At 40.6% G+C, this 18,495-nt stretch overlaps 1 protein-coding gene across 2 annotated transcripts in view; it reads right to left on the bottom strand.

Annotated features, from left to right (window-relative positions):
* CSTPP1 (centriolar satellite-associated tubulin polyglutamylase complex regulator 1) overlaps positions 1-9,620 on the bottom strand; it is an 87,866-nt gene extending 78,246 nt beyond the window's left edge. The window contains exons 1-2 of one of the 2 annotated variants that reach the window (XM_075502656.1): positions 3,748-3,903; positions 3,574-3,655 (exon numbers count right to left, since the gene is read on the bottom strand). Coding sequence is in view for 1 of the 2 variants with exons in the window: in XM_075502655.1 (XP_075358770.1) it covers positions 9,466-9,511 (46 nt within the window). In the remaining variant the exon portion in view is untranslated. Of the gene's footprint in view, positions 1-3,573; positions 3,656-3,747; positions 3,904-9,465 lie in introns of those variants that run through there. The other variant, XM_075502655.1, reaches the window with a different exon arrangement.
* Between the last annotated feature and the right edge of the window lie 8,875 nt (positions 9,621-18,495).

The raw sequence follows: 18,495 nt of genomic DNA on the forward strand, positions 1-18,495 counted from the left end.
CCCAACCACAGAATGCCACTCACTTATAAGACTTCTAAGTAAAGATAGTTGGGTACAACACAAACCATTTTGCTGCTTCTACAGGGGGCAGACTCTGTACAAATCAAGCATTTGCCAGGGAGGAAGCAGCACAGATTTGCCACTGAGCCCCTTTGATGTTTTTGGCTAGAAACCAAGTTGGAGCAACAAAGAGCTGAGTCTGGGGTGATGCGCCAGCTACCAAGCAGTAGACTTTCCAAATCTACAAGTTCAACAATCAGAAGACAAGTCACAACGAACCCAGGAAAATTGTTCCTAACCTGGAAAGCACACAAACCCTGTTCCCAAAGCACACACCTCCATCCTAAACACGTATGCTGCTGCACCTTTGCAAGTAGTGTCGTGTCCTAAAAAGAGCAGGAGAAAACCCTTAGGGGATATAGGAAAGGCAAAGGCTGTTCTTGCTCCTTGCCAATCTGCTCCACACTTGGCAGCATCATCCCCTCACCAGCAACTGGCCAGCCTCAGACCCACATCAATATTCTTCAAACCATTTTAATTTGTGCTTAATATCCTGGTAAGCATCAAGCCTGCGCCACTTGATACACAGCATGGAAGTCCCTTTCATCTTGGTGTGGGGCAGGTGGACTTCAAGAGAGGCCCGGAAATTATTATTCCCAGTGGATACAGTGATTAAAAGTATGTATGAACATTGATTGCTATCAGGGGATTTCTCTGCCTAGAACACTTTTCAGGACAATGGTAAAATTGGTTAAGCACACCCTGGAAAATACCTTGCAGCTGATAGCAAAATGGTGAGCCAAAGGTTCAAAGATATTATCTGGCACTAAAAGATACAGGGCGTAGCTTTATTTAATTATTTTAATGCAAAGGAATAAATTTAATTTATGTGAGTGATTAAAGAAAAATAACTCTGCGCACCTGTGTCCCCTGAGGGAGGAATGAGTCGTGCAGCTCAGTCAAAAGCTCAAGATAACAGCAACCAGGTTAACTTACTTTCAGCCCATCCTTCCTCCTTCTTCATTATGCAGCCCATCTTGCACTCAGAACCGTCTTCCCAGGCCCCTCTTGAGCTGTCAGTGGTACCAGATTAAGCCAGGAAACGGTACTAGCAGACAGGCTGCCACTCATCTCAGCCTGCAGTAAACTTCTGCTCAACTGCAAAACCATTTTCAAAACTTTGTGGGGAAGTATACACTCCTCCTTTTGTAGGATAGCCCCTATCAATGAAACATATTTTTGTTATTTTGCTTCTTTAGGGTCATTAACCTCTCCCCGAAAAGCCTACAGGAACAGACAAGCATGGTCCCACAATGCTACACAGCACAATGGGGCTGACCTCTATAACAAATACCTTTGAGTCTGCTCCTGGAGAATAAACTAACTTTCAACACAGAATTTCAGACGTTTCTGTCACACTTTAAAATGTACACAAATATATATGGGTCAGTGTTGAATACAGTCGCTGCTAAAAGGATATTTCTGTTAAGCTTTTTGTTGCATGGCCTAAGGATCCTGGCAAAAAACCTGTCTCCCTATTGCCCAGAAAATAGGTAGAGGCAGGGGGAAGGGAAGAAATTGGTGAGCGGAGAGGCTGAAAGAAAATAATAGCACTTGCAATCTCCTTGAGAAGTGTCTCTGGCTCTTCGGCTGCTGTGCTGTTTTCCAGGTAGCACAGCTCATGCCAAACCAAATTCCAGCTCTGGTTTCCTGTTCGCTGGCTGCCCAGTTCCATGGAATGGTACAAGTAGTACATTTTATAACCCAACCAACTCTACCCTTCACAGAAAAGTCACAGAATAAAATTTAATTTGCAGGCAGGTTCTAGCAGGCCAGAGAGGCAAACTAAAGTGGCAGGAGTCTGGTTATAGCAAAATAGTTCCATAATTTATACAAATGGTAGTTTCCATAACAAACACTGGAATCATACTGGAATGTTAACTATTTATGCAAGCAGAGTTAAAAATCCATGGGGTCCTGTGCAAAATAAATGGGATGATTCATATGTTTTTAACAGTTTCAATCTCTCTGAAAATTCAGGGAGATAATCATAGAATACCAGGTTGGAAAGGACCTCAAAGATCATCTGGTCCAACCTTAAATGGTGTATTGGTATACATGTTGCTCATATTTTTGAGGTTCACCTTGCAATAATAAGGCAGCAAGTCCAATTCAGAATGTAAAGCTCAAATGCTCATGCAACTGTGCTATTACAGCTTGCTGTCTCTACTGATTTTCTTCCTGATAGAATTCCAGTATACTGCAGCTTCCATGCAGGAGGTATTACAACAGGTCATCATCCTCAGCATTTATTTGTTTATGGTTTATTGCAACAAAGGCTCTCCTCCCTACTCGTAAAAAACCTTCCAAGTTAATGGTTCATGCAACCCATATTTGCTAAACTCTTCCCTGAAATCCCATGCAGCTACCCGAAATGATAAGTAACTGTGCCTGCCACAGTCATTTGGTAGGCGCTACTCTTCGCTGTCAGGCAAGCTTTGCTACCAGGCAGCTTTCACAGAAAGATCTGACAGCATAAGTTCACAGAGAAGTCTTCTGGCAGCCCATGACCTGATGTTCAGTAGATACCTTCACACAGGGTATCTTAAGTCTTATCACTAAACCACTAACGATATTACACTTAGAGCCTCTGTCCAATCAGTGGCAACATATACAGCACAGCTCTTTCAAAGTTGGCTACTGCAGCACTTAGGAGAATGGCCTCTGATGGTACTACTACCACATTCACATGCTCACACCCCACCATCACTCACATGCCCATGGTTCAAAGCAAATTTTGGAATCAATGCACTTTTGGCTCAGAACCAAATTCAGGGCTAAATGGTGACTGTTCCATTCAACCACTGCCAGACCAGGTCATATAAACCTGTAAGTATTTATATGTAAAAGGCAAAATGAGGATTGCATCTACAGCCAATCCACAATCTCTACAGACTTCACTACAACAGATTAGACAATCACAACTAATTCCATTTAGCCATAACTGCACCAAATAATTTTGCATGTGTACTTAAAATAGTAAAAATAGTCCTTTTATAAGCCACTGAATGACTTTTTTCAATCTTCTTATGAGAACAAACAATCCTCTAATTCATAGGTTTGATTACAAATATTGTAAGAACAAGCATTGATACTTGAAAAAACCTGAAGGAAAAGGAAAATTTAATGCAAATAATACCACTGCATGAAACAGAATATATGCACTGAAATTCTCAAAGCCAGAAATTCAGGAAGAGGAAGGAAATACATGACACCTTTAAGTCATGATATTGCATATATGTAATATTTTTATTATCAACAGTGCTCAGGAACAGAGAGGATTAAGACCTTGGAAGTGCCACAGTACTGGCTGCATCAGGTATGTGATACCTACTTCAGCACATATTGGCAACGCAATCACGTTAACCATACTATTTTTGCACATTACTTTCCCAGTTTTACAACTTGGATGCATCTCCCTAACACTACATTGATTAAGAAGCTTCTCTTTCAACAAGTTTGCCTTTTCTAAAGGCAGAGAAAACCTGAAGATCAGTATATCAGCTCACTTACCAAGAAGTGATGCTGCATGTCATACTTGAAAGAATAGCAAACGTGGGATGGCCAGAAGATGCAATAAAAATAGCAGCACATACTGCAAAAGAAAAATAAAGTGCACCAAACAAAGTGCAGAAAGAGTATGACTGGAATAAATTGGTATTGGACAGTAAAACACATATCACATACCTTGTTTAAAGAAGCAGCAGAACAGAGCCCTACAGCAGGGGTAAGTCTTTATCAAATTATTATCAAATCAGCTTGCTACATTATTGCTCAACTCTTCATGAAAGATGACTTCTTCTGGAACATGAGCTGTCTCCCAAAACAATTTTTACTGTATGCACATAAGAGAGCCTTTTTTTTTTTTTTTTATGGCTGGTTCATTCCTGGCATAACTGAATATGTTGAAAAATCAGGAGTGGGAATTCCTGGATAATAAGACAAGCTTTTGTTAATTATTTGCCTCCTCCTCAACTGAAGTGCCGAAAATACACACTATTTAATGCAATTAACATTATGATTCATTTCAGTTATCAGAAGTTCAAGGGCATAACAAGCTTTAATGTATTTGGAATATTTCTGGCATTTTCTAATCTCTAAGAGTGTATAAAGTAACAGCTAAATACCCTTTCAGTATTTATTCTAAATTGGAGCTTAACTAAGGCACTGCTGTATTACGCACATTGGAAAGACACATCTATAGTAACATAAAACCAATTTCATGCAAATATTACCAAAACAATAATGATGCAGAGGAAACTAATAAGGATACAAACTGCAAGAACAAAATCATGTCAACTCTGGAAGTTTTTCCAGCATTAATGGTCTTTCAGGATGCTCTTTTTAATCTTTTCAGATATCGCTAAGGAATGGCCTGCGCAAGAGAAGTATGTAAACAAAACAATCAACCTAAAAGCTAAATCACTGTACAGCTGTAGTTCCTTCCAGCTTTGCACAGTTTCACAGTGTAATTTCTCATTAACCCTCAAAAAAAAAAAATTTTTTTTTGAAGGACAGAACATGTAATGAAGTACAAGCAGACCCTGTCATACCACAGATAACACTATGATGTGAGACATGCGCTGTTACTCAGGAACACGTGCTAAGTGGCCACACAGCACAACTATATCGTATTTCGTATGTTCACAGTTTCAAAACCACTTTTAACAAAAAATTTAAGAAATGTTTCAGTATATAATTTAATCTTGATCATAACTGAAAATTTGTTTCAAACAATTAATCAGCATATTAATCACAAACCATAACATTGTACTCCTTCAGTTTGCACTCCTGAGGCCGCACACAGACTGACTTAATTGTCCAAGTCCATCCAGCAGACCATGTCATACAACTGCTAGAAATCACTGCCTCTCCAATGCAAAATTGTTGAGCTATCTTTTTTTTAGGAAAAAAAAAAATCTGAATTTATGCAGTGTATTATTAACATTGTGGAAGTAATTGTCATTCTAGCTTGTTATAAGGACATTAGGTAGCCTAATGGTTCCCTACCTATTCATACTCAAACGCAGAAGGACTGTGTACTCTCCAGTTCTGTAAATCTATCTAGATCAGGATCAGATTTCACCTGTTACCTTTCAAGTTAAGGTGGAAGTCCTGTAGCACAACAACAGGTTTGGGGATGAAACCTCCCCTCTCTCTTTTGGAGAAACTACTAGACCGAGTCTAAGACGACTCAAACATATCTAACATTTCTACAAGCAAACTCTTACACATCAGTGGGGAAGTCATTCATCTTCCACATTATAGTTCTCCTATCTGTACAACAGAGAAAGAAATAAAATTTTAAAAAGGCATTCTCTTCTCTTTTTAGACCATAAACTCTTTCAGCCAGAGTGCCTCACAGAAGCTCATAAAACATCTAGACTAAGAGGAGATTCAGTGACAGCTGAGATGTCTGGATAACAGCGTAACCTATACATTGATTATGCTGTTAAAGAAAATGATTGCATTTGGACTTTACAACTCAATATTTCCTAAGACTGTTCAGAAGAAGAGTAAACCTTAGGTATCTGCAAAGTCTCTACACAATGGAAATTCTCTGCTGGGAGCGACTCAGTTTTGTAAAAGCACCAATATCATGAACGTTCTTTCTAATCATGAAGCCCAAGACTACTTATGAGAGAGATGAGGAAACACAACTGTGTTTCTGGCACTTAATAGCCCCATGCTTTACTGATAAGGCACTTCCCTAATAGAGTATTTGTGTTCTTACATGTCTTACATTGGCAAAGGAAGAAAAGAAAGCATATCCTGGAGTTGGGGAGGGGAGGAGAATCCAGAGAAAAATAAAAGTTCAGAAATTTGCAATAATCTACTGCTTTTTCTCCATAATAGGAAAGGGAGGGGAGGGAATACAATTTGAAGCTTCAGAGGACAGCTGCATGAGCAGAACAATACACTAAGTGCTCTATTGCCTGCTATAAATAATTGAGCAATCACCAGTTATTAAACCACAATGAGGAAGGCATGGAAAAGTGTCTCAAATAGGCCTCATTTTGCCTACTGTAGTTCCAGTCTCATCCATCAAATGAGAAACACATTTTCATCACTATCCCAAACAATAAGTGTTGTTTATTCAGTGAAAATGCTGTTTAAAATGTCCTGCTTGTTACAACATCTTCACTGTATCCTTTCTGCCAACTCTGTAGACCTCATCTCCTTTCCTATTCACTGAGTGTAAGTCATCTCTGCTCTTCTACCTACTATCTCACAATCATTGTGACATGAGACATGTTGCCCTGATTTTTATTTTCCAGGAACTCTGCTGTACCAAAGCTTTGTAATTATTTTTCATCTTAAGTGAATGCTTAATTCTCTCCCTGTTCACTTAGAATCATAGAATCATTAAGGTTGGAAAAGACCTCTAAGATCATCTAGTCCAACCCTCAACCCAACACCTCCATGCCTACTAAACCATGTCCTGAAGTGCCACATCTACACATTTTTTGAACTCCTCCAGGGATGGCGACTCCACCACCTCTCTGGGCAGCCTGTTCCAATGCTTGACGACCCTTTCAGTAAAGTAATTTTTCCTAATATCCAATCCACACCTCCCCTGGCGCAACTTGAGGCCATTTCCTCTTGTCCTATCGCTAGTTGCTTGGGAGAAGAGACTGACACCCACCTCACTGCAACCTCCTTTCAGGAAGTTATAGAGAGGGATAAGGTCTCCCCTCAGCCTCCACTTCTCCAGACTAAACAATCCCAGTTCCCTCAGCCGCTCCTCATAAGACTTGTTCTCCAGAACTTCTATTTTAACTCACAACTGCTTTTATTTCCCTCTTAGCATCCAGATTGGATGTGGAAGAGTCATCTCAAATAGGAAAAAAAGAAAACAGTAATGCAGCAAGTAGCATGTAATGTTATTTTGGCCACTCATTTTATTTGTTGGCCTGTTTTTGATACTGAAAAAGGAAAAAGGGAAAAAGAGGTTAGGTGAAGCTTGCCCATTCCAGGTCAGGAAAGACTGTGCCACCCAATCTGGGAGACTCACAGAATACCTTATGTGGCAGCCTGGGGCAACACAACTTCAGAATGAAACTACAGAAAGTGAAACTTATCACAATTGCTTACAGCCCCACATCAGACAACTATATTAACAAGACTCTGAGGCACGTAATAGAACAAATCCAAAGAATGGTGATTTCAGAATGCCAGGTCAATGTAGAAAACATAAAAGTATCTTATAAAAACATATAGGGAGGTGTGTTTATTGGGGGGGCGGGGGGGGGAGAGATTGGGTTTTGGGGGTTTTGTTTCTTTTTTTTTTTTTTTTAACCACTTACCTACCGCTAATACACAATTCATTCAGTAGGATCTATGAGCAGTTTGGTAAGTTACAAAGTCTCACGAAGATGAAACCATTGTTATTGGTAACATTTACAGCTGCTAATAATACCATCATGTAGCAGACACTTTCTCCCCTCTAACAGACAGCAGCTGTTGCAACCTAAACAGGGGGATATACTAAGTGATGAACAGTACAGGCTCTTATACAAGTTACTGCTCAACCTGACACGCTCACACGTGTGTCTTTTTCTGACCCCAGTGTCAGAACAATTTAGACAGTTTTACAAAATGAAAAGGGAATGTAGATCAGCATGTGGAACAGAGATAAAAGGAGGCTCACTTTAAGTAGCTTAATAAAGCTGCTTGCACATCTCTTAGAAGTCTCATTTCTCAACTTCAGATGTGAAACAGAAAATGGGTTTATTCTTACACTTTAAGAATTTTTAGTCTGCTTCCTAGATTGTTTTGAGTGATTCAATCCTTACTGACAAGTTTCACACAAGTAAAAGTTAAGTGCTTATTTCATTAAAAACAATTAAATGAACCTAAAACCAAGTTAGCTCATTAAAAAAAAAAGAAATTTTGCAAGTTTCAGCCTAGAGCAACTCTGGAAAAATTATGAGTCTCTCTATTAACGCGTAGGTTGAAAATGCTGATGTAGTGTGATAGAGTAGTACAAAACCAAAGGGTGTATCTACATGGCACACTGCAATACTGTTCTCAAATATCTGAACTAGCTCCAGAATTTAAATCGGCAATAAGAACTTCAGCAAAGTGAGTCTCCTGAGAATGACCCTGAACAAATTCTTATTTCTGCCTTGAGTTTCCTTAACACGGAATAGCATTGCAGTTACATAGGTATGCACAATGCACCCTACCCGCAGCCTAGCAGCAATAGCACAAAGAGCTTCTCCTCTAAGACGAATTAGATCACTCCTTTGCTTAAATACTTCATCTCTCTTCAGTGCTACAATGTGCTTTGAAAGAACAGTCGGATCCCTCCTCATTGACACTATTGCTAGGCTAAACAAACTAAGCTCTTTTAGTCTCCTCCCTGCAAGACAGGTTTTCCATTTACTGGAAGCCAGCAGTGTTTCTCCAGTCTTGTTTCATTTTGACTTACCAGAGACCACAATAAATTATGTATACCTTTATAATAGTTATTACCAAACAGCTTCTTGGGCCTAGAAAGTAACGGCTGAAGAGTTTCACTTCAAAAATACTGTCTTGAACACATTCCAAATGCTTACTACTTGTAATTCATCTCCTCTTTAGCAATTAAATGAAGTCATATTGACTTTATTCCACCCTAATTATTTTTATTTGACACATTAACACCGAATCACTTTGCTCCTTAGTTTCTTGGAACATCAAGCAGTAACACAAACTGTTAGAGCCAGCTTAAAAGAATGCAGTCTGCAAGGGAGCGGCTGCTTTATAAGATTTCCATTTTATGTGGGAAACATTACCAACATTACCTTAATTCAGAAGAAAAGCTGACATTCAAACCATCTCCCAACATAAGAACAGCATCCCTTCCAATGCTGGGAAATAAGCATTAAATAAGGTTGCTCACATAGATCTGTGAGCAAAACAGGTTGGTAATGGGCTAAATGAGGTTACAGTCTGCCATTGAGCAGCTGGACGTTGCTTGCCTCTACTCACACAGTGCCAATGAGACGGAGAGGAGACGGCAGCTCACCTTCCTCAGGCCGGCGCTGCCTTCAGGGAAACCACATCTAAGGGCACCGGAGGGGAGCTCCCTGCGCCCAAGAGGGCCTCGCAGCCCTCCCGCCTCAGGTGAGCACCCGGAGCAGCAGCGCCCTACAACACCGACCTGTAACCCCCCGGTGCTGCCCCCTCCCGAGACGAGAAGGCGGACACGGAGTCGCTCCGACCCGTCTTGGCCCGGCCCAGCCGGGGGGCACACCGCGGGCCTGAGGCCGCTCGCCGCTGCCCCCGGGAAGGCCGGGCCGGGCCGCACGGCAACCACCCCCGGCCCCACCGAGCCCTCCCCATGCCGGGCCGCAGCACACCCAGGGGACTGGGCCCTCGGGGCGCTGCCCCGCCGCGCCGCGCCGCCCCGCTCCTCACCCAGGTACTCGGGCCCCGGCAGCGAGAGCCGCTCGGGGCTCAGCATCCTCCCGCCGCCGCCGCCGCTCCCTCCCGGCTTCCGTCCGTTTCCAAGGCGCCCGACGCTCCCAGCGCTCAGGGCCTGGCGCTGCTCGGCCGCTCGCCCCGGCTGGGAACACGCCCCCACGCCGCCAGGTTCCGCGCCCAAAACAGCCCAGGCGTGCACTCCTGCCCGGCTTCAGCCCCCGCCCCGCCCCGCCACCCCCGAACGGGGCCACGGCGGCCTCGCCCCGCCAGCCCGGCCGCCTGCCATGAGTGACCTCGCGGGAAGGGTCTCTGGGGGAGCGTGGTGACATGGCAGCCTGGCCTTGACGAATGGGCCGTGGGCAACATGGCAGCCCGGCTGTGAGGAGGGCGCGGCGGGCGACGGCCTGGGCAGCATTCGCCAAGCCGAGGGACGCCTCAGAGGGAGAAGAGCTAGTGAAGCTGAAGAGCCAAAATGGCCCGAGGAGATGCGTGTGTAAAGTCGTTCTGGTTAGATTTAAGTTGGAAATCAGAAGGTGCCTAATGCCAGGGGCTGTTGGGACTACAGCTGTGGGGGAAAGACCCTAATTTGAAGGTGAATGGTAATAAATTAATGAAGGGCACTGCACAGCACCCTTGTCCCAGGGAGGAGAGACTGAATAGGATGACCAAGGAGGTCTTTTACAGCTATGTCCTTCTGTCCATACCACTCCTCTGCCATTTTTTTGCCACCCTGGTGCTCTGGAGAGGGAGATACGAGGAGCATCAGGAATCATCCTTTGTTCATATGAAAGTAGAAACTAGCAGAAAAGTCGTAAGCCACAGGGCTCTTTCTGTTCTTGTCTGGGAGCTTGTCTGGGAATGGTCCTTGTCGTGGGGATGTAGGAGAGGCAGAGCTCTTCACATGGCTGGAAGCAGCCCTGCTGGGCTCATCTTCTCCAGAAGCTGATGGGGCTAAAATTCCCAAATTACTTCGCAGTTTCTTGCATCACCATTAGAAAAATCCCAGCCCACTGGAGGAAAGAGCTGAGTGTGACTGTTGGCAACTCAACTTTAATCTATATTCAAAGGACAGCCACAGTTAAAAAGGGCAAACAGGATGTTATAACTTACCTCTTCATATCCCCCCCAAAATTGCCTGGACCACTCCACTGTCTTTGGCTTGTTCCGTCTTTAAAAAGATATGGCTTAGATACAAATATTGCAAAGATGGGCAGAGAGAATAATTTAGGAAGCAGACAATGAGACACTCCGGTGTCAAGAATGATTGGAAAAATGTAAGATTGTCTTAAAGAGGATACGCATAACATATAAAATGTTATCTAAAATTATTTGTGCTACAATGAATCTCGTTAAAAACTTGTATTTGTTCAGTTTTGCAGTTTCTGCATTTGGTTATAGGCTATAAATTTAAAAACACAATTTTTTTATAATAGATACAATTAGATTGTAGAATACATTGACACAAGATATTTTTGGGGCCAGGAATTCAGCAGAATTTAGAAAGGAAGTAGATATTTTCATGCAGAATGAGAACACACAGGATTATGTGGTTACACACAAAAGCATGGGGAAAAAAAAGAGCACAACATCTGTAGGAATATGAACTATCCTACTTCACAGTGAAGCAAATTATCTAGTGGGATTTTGGAAAACATTTTTCCTAACATGATGTCTATTCCATAACTGCTCGCTTTAGGGTTTCTGGCACTTTTCAGTGAGGTGTCTGGTTGTAGGCCACTGTTGGAGAAGAGAAACAGAATTTGATAGACCCCCCTGTGATCATTAGGTTTAAGAGCATACTTCCTGCACTTTTAAAACTAGCATCAAGATCTCTATTTTCACAAGCAATCCTTTATCATCAGCCAGGTAGGTTCACTGGTGTTCAAAAGCCAAATATAAAAGCCTTCCTGTCCCATAGTGCTGGTCAGCTGAGCTAGTAGGAGCCTTCCACAGGTTGTGCACTGTTTCTTTTTTGTTGTTTAAACCATTTCTGTAAACCACAATTTATCCTTGATCAATATCTGGGGTACCCATTTACAAGAGGCCTTTAAAGACCAGTTCTAAATACTACATTCTAATATTTATATTTTTCTTGGGTTTTCTTTCTTGATTTTTCTTTACTTTTTCTTGATTTTTTCTTTTCTTGATTTTTTTTCTTGTTACTGTTTGGTCTCTATGGGTTGGACTTCGTTATTTCCTTTAAACCAGCTAAGGGAATCCTTTTGGACACTGAGCCCATTTGTGGTTGTAATAACGATAAGTTTCAGTAGTAGTGGCGCCTGACTGTTAACAACTCAAAGAAAACTATATAAAAACAAGATGTCATTTCTGGAGCCATTTATAGACTTCCCTGTTTACTATTATTTCTCTCTGGGCTTGCCAGAGCCAGGATTAGGTGATATAACAGATCATCAGCAGGACTCACCTGTTCTCTCACACTCGTGACCTGAAAAGGGAGAAATGCTGCCAGCCTGGCCGTAGGTATTAAGTTTCTCTTCCCATATTTATTTTAGAACCCTAGACTGGTGCATTTCAATAAATTGAGAAGGCTTTTCCGCACCACTGGAAAACATCTGCAAGTTTAATAGCTGCCCCAAGAGGGACAAATCTAACAGGGGCTTAATTTTCTTTTGGACCCAGCTGGAAGAATGACAGTGAAAAAACATATTTTTCTCTGTCACAACCCCTTGGTAGATTATCAGAGATACAGGTCTCATTTTAGGGCAAGCCTATGGAGTACACTTTTAGGGTCACCATCTACCCTGGGAATCATGGTGGTGCTTACATCTCTTAAGTAAAATTGCTGAGTTTTGTCTACCAGGGACATTTGGGAATCCAAATCAATCTTTCAAGAAGGATCAGTTGAACTACATTGATACATTTTATGCACACTCTCTTTCAGAGTTAAAGTGACCTTGATTTGATTTAGCTTAATTCACTTCAAAGAGTGGTTTAAGTAGTCTTTCTGAAATCATACCTTTAGGTAAATTGGGGTAATTTACTTATATAAGAGTCCATCTGACCACAAGTTTGAAAATAGTCAGTGGTATAATTTAAATTATGTCATGAAAGAAAATTTCTTTATTATATTATGATGCACGGACTGAAAAACTCCTTTCTGTCTCAGTTTTATAAGTGTTTCTCAGCAATTTAGCTTAAATCAGATTTCTGTTTTCCTCCATTCCCACATACTTTGCCCCCCTATGTTAATTGCTTAGCTTACTCTTTGCTGGTTTTATGTTCACCTTCCTAAATGATACTATCAATGTTGAGCTGAAATACAGTCCTTTTATTAGTCAAGTTCTCCTGAGAAACAGCTCCTCTTTCAGAGAGAGTATTATATAGAATAATAAACAGGACTAGATATCAAGGAACAAATTCCAGAGGAAATGCCTTGTTTTAAACAGAGTCATTTTGTCTGGCTTCTATTACTTTTTCTTGGAATGAAATATTTTATTTGCTTAGAATTTTAAAAATTATTGCTACAGTAGTTACAATAAAGCCTAGACGTATTGGAGGAAACTTAACTTTTCTATTTTTTTTTTCTTCAGGCGACAGTTGGAAGTGCTATTGCTTTAAGCATTACAACTACAACGTACAAAGAACTAGGCTGTGGGCAGTCTTCAGTCCTGTTCCATCTGACTTCTATGAAATTAACGTAAGCCAGTTTCACAGAAACACTAGGAAACTGTCTCTAGCCTTTCTTTTTCATCCTTTGAGTGTCCAAAGCCTTGTCCTATTTTAAAACAGTTAGCTAAGAGCCTGTCTTGTGCAGGACTTAGCTTTTTGGGGTTTGGTGGTGCTTTGTGTTTTTTGAGGTTTCCCACACATTTGCCAGCTGAGCTTTACCTAGTACATAATAATTAATAAAATTGCAGGTGTGATAACAAAATGTGTTTATCTTAAGACACACAAGAAACAAATCGTACCGAGATGAGAAAAACATTGAGTTAAACAACTGTCAATCTTTATTGATAATCTATTATTTTGGGCACCATAGCAGAGATAAGTTTTGAGGAGAGATCTGAAGAAATGGAGAATAAGAGCTTCACACGCCATTATTTATGTAAATTATTGGAAATCTTGTAAGTGAAATTAGGATTCTATTATGCAAGACATTTTAAAAATCAACAGCACTGAAGCTGGGTGATTCATTTATGAGTCAGTTGGAAACCCATAAAAACCTCCCATTAAGTTTCTGATTTAATAATTATTTTTATGAATTATGACCAAACTCTCTAAACACATGCACTAAAAATAAGATTATCTTAAATAAAAAAGTCAGCCAAAATCACAATGAAATTATGTGATGAAATCCATATTTTTGTATTGTTGATTCCTCAGGAAACATTTACAGAGGAAGACCCAGTACTTCTAGTGCTTATCCTAATCTGAGCCTTCTCAAGCTGAATGAACTGTTTTTGTTGTTCACATGCAGCACAGTGGTTTCACACAACAAGTAACCCAATCATTTTTCTGTAATAGTGCAGTATTAATACTAGTTTACCTCTTCAGGTAAAACCTAAACAAACAGATAGGACTTATATTGTTCCTTAAGATCAATGAACTTTAGAGAAATGAGATTCACAAAGTTTCTCACTTCTAACACCTGCCACAAGATGAAGTCTGGAAATAACTGTGTGTTTTCCAGCTGGTGATAGGACATGATGACAGCAGTAGCTCTCTTAAGTAGCCAGCATTTGTACCATTAAAGGGCTTAAATTTGACACCTGTAATTGTACCTGCAAGTCTTAAGTCAAGAATATACTTAATTGGTAAGATGTCATACGCATGCAGGAAACTGTGCTGTGAACATTATGCCATCGTAATTTATTTTTTATTTACTAGTTTAGTTGCATTTTAAGCTGGATTGCTGAGATTTTATTTTTCCCCTTGAACTGGTGGACAGAAAGTGAGTAAGTAGACATCTGGTCTAATTTTGAGTCTGTCTATATCGATGAACTTTATGTTCACCTGAGGATTTAGGTTTAATCAAGCTCCCAGATCCTTGTATTTTAAATATAAGTTGTTAGGAAAAAACACTCGAAACATTGTTCTACTCCTCAGTCATAGGAGTACTTTTAAATTCTGGGTGATCTGCTTATGAGAAGAGGGAATATTATTATGACAGGTTCTGTGGCTTATGGAGGCCACATCTTCATTTTAAAATCAAGGATAGCTGTAAGTTGTATGATAGATTCCTGGCATTTATTCAATGCACTGTCCAAATTCTGGTCAGTTTTGAACTTGTGTTACCAAGCAAAGTTGGCTTTTTTGTAACAGCAAACTATTGAAAGACTTTCCTTCAGTTTTTGTTCCCATTATCTCGTCAGGAAGGAAAGGACAACATCTTTAAAAGTGCTTAAGTACCAAGTGAGTGACCCTTCTCTGCTGGAATGCTGCCCCACTAATGATGCAGAGAAGAAAAACAGCCATTTCTGGCAGAGATTGCAGGATCTCTCATGCCAAACAAAAAAGTCTAAAATGCCTGGTAAAAATAAATATCACTATGAAATTCTGGCATGGGAAACATATCTGACAGCCAAGGCTTAGCTCATCCTGGGGGGTAACCCAAGAAGGCCTGTAATTTTCATTCTTCATTCCTACTCATCGAATCTTCCTTGCAAACTTAAGCTGCCAGACTGTGTTATCTATTAGACCAGGTGTCTGTGAGAAAATTTTAATAAGTAAATGGCTCTCTGTGTGTGCAAGAGAGGAGGCAAATCTATGTAGGAGTGAGCTATTGCTTCTTGGGCTGAAGTGAAGCAGTAACTCTGATGGCTATAGTGGCCAGCTCTTATGGGAAAGGTGTATAACTTTCTGTGTGCAGTACAGAGATTTAGCACATTCAAAATACTCTGAAAGTATTTTGCCTTATAACATCTACAGGGAAAAGCAAATGATGGAAGCAAGGGGAAAAAAAATGAAAGAGGAGATCACAGATTCATTAAAATCGTGGGATTCTTGCAAAACAATCCTTAGTTCTGCTTGTTAGGTACACAAAAGAGAGCCTGAGTATTTATTAGGGCTGTTGTGAGAGAGCACGGCAGAATGCTGCAGCTATGCAAGAGCTGAAGTCAGTATTTTTTTTGAGTGAAAGCACACATTGGTATCCCAGTCATTCACTCTGTAATATAAGAAGACAAAGTGGTGAATGTTCTTTCCTTTCCACTACATAATACTCAAGGTGTTTGCAAGAGTAACATCTTTGTGGAGTCACTAGAAGAGAAGGTAGAGACCAGAAGATGTTATAATGGTTGGAGTACTTAAGAAGAGGAGTAGTGGGTGGGAGATGGAAAGGGTAGTATGCAAATCACTTACTGAGAGAGAAGATAAGCCATGGGAGACTGAAACAGCAAATGACGGTCATAGCAATTAATTCTAAACAGAACAGAGGGAACATGGAACATTTTCCAGAATTTAGTAGCAAATGAAGACATTAATTAAGTTTTACGTAAAGAATGTATTTAAATTTCTCTTTTGATTTGTTAACTTTATTGGGCTAGTTTCTAAAACACAGCAAAATAGATTGACCATTCTGCATTTGAAACTGATAATAACATGTTAGATAGTAAAAAAATGTCCTTACGGTTCCAGGTCTTTGTGTGTTAAACGTTACAAGGTGTTAGTGAAAGAAGAGTTGTTCCTTGAACACTTAAAGTTTAGATGGGGATCAGAGTTTCTCTCAAACTCTGTGGCTAGAGTCCATTTCTGATATTTACGAAGCATACTCAGTGTGCTCTAAGTTATGTGAAACAGAAACTTGCAGTCTCTGTGACAAAGTTTTCACTGTGCATTAAAAGCATGGTTTTGTGCTTGCTGAAGTCACTGATAAAGTTTCCATCAACTCTGCTGACCTAGAATGAAGCATAAATGGAAATGCAATACACAAAACCACATGACCTTGAACTCCCAGAATGCTAATATTATGTTAAGTATCCTTAAGTATCCTAAAATTGCAATGACATGGACACAAGTATGGCTAGGAGGGAGGTTGGACGTGTGTGCATACGCGTGGGTGGCTGATCTCAGACTCATGTGGAGGGTGTGTGCAACTCTGGATCTTGCTCCCACCTGTGCCTTTATTCAGGTCTCACTTAGAGCTGGTAAGAAGCAATTAATTTGTTCCCTCATGCACATTTATCAAGAGCTAATATGAGAGAGGGAGAGGTGTTAAAGAGGCGTCTCTGATTCAGCCACCTGATAGGAAAGCAGATGGTTGACATGCCATATCTCTTATCAGAAAGACTCAAGGGTTATATCTTGTGCATGCTGGCAGTACTTGCCTAACCCATCATGCCAGTAAAGTATTAGAACTGAATCATCTTCAAGAAAGAAAACACTCTTTATCTATCTGTCTACATTTTTACATGTCACTCATCTCCATAGTGGCAGGGCTTCTGCAAACAAGAAAGGTTTGTGAACTGAGAGAGAGATGTCTTTCACATCTATTCCCATGACTACTTGTTTCTCTTACAGGCCCAATTCACGTGTCCTAGTTTTTTGAGAAAGGAAAACTCAGTCCATCAGAGATATTCTGGATAGTGAGATGTAAGGTCACCTTTCTTTCTGATCGTGTGGTTGATTTCTACCACAAACTTTTTATCTGAATACAGGGACTATTGATGACAAACTACATTAATAGCTTGAAGTCAAAGAAAGACACAGGTCTTCAGTTCTTTGGAAAATGCTTCTCTGTGCAGTCAAAAATTAATTTAGGAGCCACAACTTGCAACTTATCTGCTTGAAAGTGTTTGGAGAATAAAGGTGGTTAGGCTTCTGTCTTCAAACTGAATTCTTCTACTGCTAGCTTTTAAAAGAACATTTTCCTTTTATGCTCTTCCTCTTTTCTCTTCTTTTTTTCTGTGCCAGAGTCAAGGTATTAAACTGTGCTGTTCCTAAGGCTAGGCCACAGGCTACCTTTGCAATGCAGACATTGTGCAAGGCCTGGGTGATTGCCATTTCACTGCAGGGAGGAGTCTCATCAGGAATAGAAGAGGGAGTATTTGCATTATTTTTACATAGAGGATGTAAGGGAACCGGCAAAAGAAGGAGAAGAACCAGCTTGCAAGACACACAGGAAGAGCTACCATCTCAAAGAAAACATGAAGAAAGGTTTGGTTTGGGGGTTTTTTTCCCTAGTTTGAGAGTCAATTTACTTAGGTGGGTTTTTTTTCCCCAGAGTGGAAGGTTGAACAGCCTGGCAGGCTGGTTTCAGTCCCACCTTCCAGACACAAAAAAAAAAAGGGGGTGTGTGTGTCAGATGAATCTGCACTTTGGTCATTAAATTACAAAGGGCCTTTTGGAAGATTCTTCATATCTCAGCTTCTGAATGTAGCCGTTCAGTAGTTCTGCTGTTCTGCATTGCAAAGTAGAATTAATGGTGGTCTATGAAATGATCACAAAGTTTCCCAACATAAATGTGCAATTGGAATGCTTAGAAGGCAGCAGATAAATGAAAGGTGAAGAAAATGAAGTAACACATAAGCTCTGACTTGTTAACCTGTATTTTATTTTGTGGTAAATTAAAACAATTTTGGTAACACTGCAGAAGATGGCACATGGATTACTGTTTTCTTAAGAGTAAATGGGCAGTAACTTGAGAAACACTGTAAAGGAGACTACTGACATGACTTGAATGTTTATGACATCTATGAGCATATCTGGGTACACAGTAGTAGTGCCACTGCTTAGAAAACTTCAGGGAAGGCAACAAGGGAAAAAGTGGTAGCATAAAATATAAATCAATGCTAAAATTTAATTTAATGTATTGAACACAGAGACCATCATTTACAAACTAGGTCACCAGCTGTGAAAGCTGTAGGTCTCTCAGCTCTTTGGAAAACTAAACTATTTCTTTACATGTCCAACAGTGAATTTGGAGGCACAACTGTATAACTACATCTTCCTATGTATGGGTAAAATCTTGACTTTTAACTTACCCGGTATTCCAAGCTACAGCCTCTTCGGTTCACTGGTGATACTGAAGAGGGAACTGATGTGGGTAACGTAGCAGTGGAATAA

The sequence above is a fragment of the Mycteria americana genome, chromosome 5 (assembly GCF_035582795.1).
Source record: "Mycteria americana isolate JAX WOST 10 ecotype Jacksonville Zoo and Gardens chromosome 5, USCA_MyAme_1.0, whole genome shotgun sequence".
In the NCBI taxonomy this organism is placed as follows: domain Eukaryota; kingdom Metazoa; phylum Chordata; class Aves; order Ciconiiformes; family Ciconiidae; genus Mycteria; species Mycteria americana.